Below are 5,152 nucleotides of genomic sequence, written 5' to 3' on the forward strand. Positions count from 1 at the left end.
TTTTCTTAAAAAAAAAAAAAAGATAATGGGCTTGGGCTAATTTAGGAAATAAACTCTAAAATAGAAAAACCCCACATCAACTTCCTCAATCCACACGTCCCTTAAAATAATATCTTGCTACAATGCTTTAAAAAGTGGGAGAAATAATAAATATTAGCATTTTCATTTTCCATACACTTTTTTTTTGTATCTCCGAAATGAAAAAAAAAAGTTAATGTTTTGAAAAGTGAGAAAATAAATAAAAAATTATATTTTAATAAAATAAAGTATAAGATAAAGAATAGATACGAGTATTTTGAAAAATGGTTAATTAAAAAGAAAAGTTTCTTATCCTCAATTATATTTTGAACCTTTGAGGCTAATAATGGCCTTATAACAAGATAATAATTCCAAGAAAAGAAAAATATGTTGGAAATTATTACGGCTTTGGTGGATTTGTTTTGTTTAATTTTTTTTTTTGTTTTTGTTTTTGATAATAGAGTTTGTATCTTTTAATTAAAGAGAAGAAAAAAAAATGGTGTTGGGATATTAAAAAGGAGAAGGATTAGAGTGGGGTCCTAGAGAGTAAAAGCATGCAGTATAGTAGTCATAGTCGTGTGGTGTGGACCTCACTCTCTCACTCACTCACTGCCCCTTTTTTCTCTTATGTCCGTCCGATATTTCAGTCTAACGCATACACACACACTGATTCTAAATAAAAACTTCCAACAAGGAAAGAAAAAAAATATAATCAACACAAAACCAACCAAAAAAAAAAAAAACAAAAACAAAGAGACAGAGAAAGAGAGAGAGAGATAGTGAGAGTCGGCGCTTTTTTTCTTTGTTTTCCAAAACAAAATAAATAGCGCACATCTCAAGCAAGCACCACCACCAGACTCAAAAAAAAACCCACATAGAGAGAGTTATATTTATATATTTATATTTACAGAGAAGAGTGAGGAAATCGATCTTTCGAGTAACGGCTACTTTTGCTGTTGTAGTGTGGTAGAAGAGGAAGAAGAAGGGCTGTGGTTTTCTTTTTCTTTTTTTTTTTTGTTGTTGAAAATGGATTACAACAATGACAAGTAAATCTCTCTCTCTCTCTCTCTCTGATTGGGTACTGGGTTTGCATGTTTATCGTTTTTCGTGAAATGTGTTTCTGGGTTTGTTCTGAAAAATGAAAATGTACAATCTTATCTGGGTTTATTATCTTCCCCCAAATTTTTATTTTATTTTATTTTTTATTTTGTTTTGAAAATGCATTTTGCTTGACTTTCTTTGATTTTTTAGTCAAAGTATTTGTTTAAAAAAAAAAAAAAATTAATAACTGTTGGGTTTATCTTTGAGGGTATAATGAGAATGAGGATGAGATGTGGGCTCTGATTTAATTGGTGGGTCATTTTTTTTTTCTTTTTTCTTTTGCTTTTTCTTTACTCATTTGTTGGACCTGATTCTGATTTGTGTGTGTGTTTAGATCCAAGTAGCATACGCATTTGTTTACTGTTAAAAGTATGATTCTTCTGAACGATTCTTCCAATTGTTGTCATTTTACTTTTCTAGTTCTGATTTGTTAGGTGCTCCCATGATGATGCTTGTTTGGGATTTCTCTTTAAGTCCTTGAAATTTGTTTTGTTTGCACCTTAAATAGGAGAAAAATATCAATGTAGATTTCATAGTTAACAACTATTATTATAGGCAATTTGGGTCGTGAGCTCCTTAGATTTCTTTCACATTGACACTGGCATGAATTTAAAACTATTGTGATTTATGCATTTACCTTGTTTAGCTTTAGAAATGTTTATTTATGAACACCGGTTTGCTTTCCTCTTTGCGTGAAATGGTAGTAGTGAGTCTTGGAATTGGCATAGGGAGGATTACTGTCTCCAAAAGGATCCCAATAGTGGTAAGTTCTTATTCTGTTTCATAATTTGCTTGTTGGTTTGTATACTCGAAATCGGGATGTTTGAATTGGTTTGATTGTTTTGAGCAGACATATCTGAATGCCTATGGAATGGAGTGCCTCAGAATGAAGAAGATCTTTCCTACATGCTTGATGAAACAACCCCCATCAAGGCTTGCGGGGATTTGGCTTACCATGTTTCTCATAGTGGTATCTTTTTCCCCTCATCCTTCGTTTGTTCCCGTTATCTTGTGATATAATCTCGCTTGTATGTCCAATTCAGTGGATGGTGCCTTTTTCTTTATTTTAATAATTTGATAGTTTTGTTTTCAGAGAATATGACCAAGGAACCAGAAGAATGTAGAGAGACTTCTTCACAAGTAAAGAGGCGCCGGATGCTACAATTCAACAATCAAGCTATGGATCCTTCCCATGAGGAGAAGTCATCTGCATTCCTAAAATCAATTGAGTGCGGGGTAACTCTTGACTTGTCTTAATTGTCAAATGAAAATAATTTCACATGGTTCAATTGCTATATTTGAAATCTGTTTTGAATTTGTGATGTGGAAAAGAAAAAGATATTTCAAGCTCTGGGGTAGAAATCTGATGTGCAATAGATAACATGTTAGAACTGCTTGATAAATATCTGCATATTTCTATTTTAGTAGAACCTTTTATATTTTTAATTAGGAAAAAGACTGTTATCCACATAATGTGATATTCATTTAGGCTGTAACTCATTTGTAGTAATTATGTAGTATGACTGCGTGTTAATTATCTAATTTGTTAAACCAAGATTTAATGGGTTTGTTTTTTTTTTTTTCCTATAGGAATTTTGAGTTTGGTATTTTTGTGACCAATATAGCTGTTGGAATAAAAACTAGTCCAATACCACTGTCATGGCACTCAAATTACACTAACATTACTTCACATTTGCTGAAGATTATCTGAATATCATCATCATCATCATCATCATCATCATCATTGTTGTTGTTGTTGTAATCATTTGTTCTATTCTATGTTTAGGAGAGAGAGGATTCAATTGAAGAGATTTTCCCTGAAACATCATATTGGGTTTCTGGGCCTCCAGGTTCATCTCTTGGAATATTCTTCTCTTATGATTATGTACTATAATTTATTATTCTTAGTTTCTAATCACAATGCAATATATCTTAGGAAATGCATCTGCTTCTGCTTATGAGAGCCTGGATCACTCATCTGAAGAGTGGCTTGCAGAATGCTTTAATGATACTGAGATGAATTTCAGCCCTGATGATATGTATGCTTCTCTGGACTTAAGCTTTTTAGTGTGACCACTAATTTTGTCAATCTGATTCCTTTATTATGTGAGATTCAGGAATTTCTCTGGGGCATCTGATATCCAGTTCGATATTGGAGGTATGTGGGGTTGTTTGTGCCTTGAATATTATGTACCATTGTTTCTTTGTTATCTTCTTTCTACTTTTCCTCTGTGCACCATTATTTATATTATTGAATTTGTTTTCTCTTGTAGATTTGTGTGACTTCCCACAAGAGTATGAAGCTAATGCAGTCCAACAACAAGTTTCTCGAACCCCGCAAAAAATTATTTTTAAAGGTCTTTCTCTGTTCCCATGTTTTCTTGTTGCTTATATTTATTGTTCTCAAAAGATCAATGGATCCTCTTATAACAGTTATCCCTGTGACCTAATTATGACTAACAACAGTTATGAAACCCTAAGCCAGAAATAGGAAAAAAAAAAACAAACAAACAAACTAAGGTTACAAGAGATTTTAAACATGTGTGCTCTTCAAGTTGATGTCCTTAAGCTTGAGGTTACAACATTCTGAGGTGCAGCAAGATTATCATGCCTGGTGTCAATATAGATATATACAATAAATAATAAAATAAAACTAACTGGTTTTGGATCTCTGTTTTGCCTGCATAGGTAGGAAGTCTTACATACGGACTCCAACTAAGTTGGCTGCTTCTGTGGCCTATCCATTTGCCTTCATTAAACCCAGTGGGGCTCATGGAGATGTAACTCTGAAGGAGATAAACCAGCGGATTCTCACTCCACCTCCTTCAAAATCAAAGAAAGGTAATGAAGATCCTGCTGCTTCTTACCCTACTTCAGCTTTCTCTGGGAAACCTGTAGTTGGAAAAACAAAAATCCGCACTGAAGGAGGAAAAGGCAGCATCACAATTATGAGAACCAAAGGCTGAATGCGTAGATAAGTGTTGTTTTGGATGCAACTTTTATTGGTCCTACCATCTTGCCTCATTATTAACTGGGGTTGGATTTTACTGTAATATTCCAGGGCCAATAAAGTATAGAAGTTGATACTGAATTTTTTTGTTGGACTAGTTCTTGGAAGTCATAAATTATGTCATCGAAGTGTTTATGTCTCCAAGTGGTATTTTAGGTGTCAAATAGCTGTTGTTTCTACAATGAGAATCTTGATATCTAATTAGATCCTCTTGTTAATGATTCCCAAGAACAATGTTACATCATCTGAATTTCATATAATGCAGGAAACTTAATTACTGGAATTTATACCTAGGCTGTGTATTTTAGATGAAATGCAAGGCACAAAACTTTTGTCTTAAATATGCATCGACTGCAGACAGATTCTGAGTTTGTAGCAGCTTTAACTATATTTTTGAATTTGTTTTTGTTTATGTTACAAACTGATATGCTGAGTGTGTTTTAACAGTTATAAACATGATAATTTTCTCCTTGTACGCTTCCTTTACCTGTGAGATTAATAATCTAAGTATATCACAGAGATGTATATATTTATATCTTTAGGATTACCCATCTGTATGTTGTACAATTCAGTTATCTTGTTGTCTTTTATTCCCCTTCTAAAATGATAGAACTAGACCCAATATTACTACAAACTCACATGTTCTATAAATTTGATCTTAGGACCTCCCACGAGTGTATATCAAAGTGCTGTTTGATCTACATTTGATCATCTGCATTTAGATTATGACTTAAGCATCTATGGTTTTATTATGTTACCTTCATCTCTCCCTCTATAGGAGGGAGGGGAAAGTCTTCATGGACGTGTGTTTACTATTTTTTGTTGTTGTAATAATGTAGTAATTTAGAAGTTGCTTCTTTTGATTTGTTTATGTGGGTGCCCATTTTAGACTTGGACTTGGAGGACCAAATGTGCATAAAATATGGCAATTATGCCCGGCGTGCTTGCTCGCTGTGGCAGGCTTTAAGGGAAAGAAGAACAAAATAAAATGAAAGGAAGAAAAAGACTGCTCAAAGGCCTTTA

The 5,152-nt window shown here is 33.4% G+C and overlaps 1 protein-coding gene across 2 annotated transcripts; it reads left to right on the top strand.

Annotated features, from left to right (window-relative positions):
• The first annotated feature begins 752 nt into the window (after window positions 1–752).
• Window positions 753–4,333, top strand: LOC115959199 (protein XRI1-like). Of its 2 annotated transcripts, none has more exons than XM_031077515.1 (9): window positions 753–1,064; window positions 1,824–1,882; window positions 1,970–2,089; window positions 2,213–2,355; window positions 2,906–2,969; window positions 3,056–3,158; window positions 3,237–3,277; window positions 3,393–3,476; window positions 3,808–4,333. In XM_031077515.1, exons 1-9 carry the CDS (start codon window positions 1,045–1,047, stop codon window positions 4,083–4,085), a joined length of 912 nt encoding a protein of 303 aa, XP_030933375.1. In that variant the 5' UTR covers window positions 753–1,044; the 3' UTR covers window positions 4,086–4,333. The 2 variants fall into 2 exon arrangements, with proteins under 2 accessions (XP_030933375.1, XP_030933376.1); XM_031077516.1 differs by having other exon boundaries at window positions 768–1,064; window positions 1,827–1,882.
• The last annotated feature ends 819 nt before the right edge of the window (window positions 4,334–5,152 follow it).

Source organism: Quercus lobata, chromosome 9 (assembly GCF_001633185.2).
Source record: "Quercus lobata isolate SW786 chromosome 9, ValleyOak3.0 Primary Assembly, whole genome shotgun sequence".
NCBI classification, from domain to species: Eukaryota; Viridiplantae; Streptophyta; class Magnoliopsida; order Fagales; family Fagaceae; genus Quercus; species Quercus lobata.

What these genes read in the sequence shown, in the direction of transcription:
- LOC115959199 (XM_031077515.1), top strand. Translation starts at nt 1,045, where the DNA reads ATGGATTACAACAATGACAA. An exon ending in ATGGATTACAACAATGACAA is followed by an intron (nt 1,065 to 1,823) that starts GTAAATCTCTCT and finishes GTGAAATGGTAG; the next exon opens with TAGTGAGTCTTGGAATTGGC. An exon ending in TTGGGTTTCTGGGCCTCCAG is followed by an intron (nt 2,970 to 3,055) that starts GTTCATCTCTTG and finishes AATATATCTTAG; the next exon opens with GAAATGCATCTGCTTCTGCT.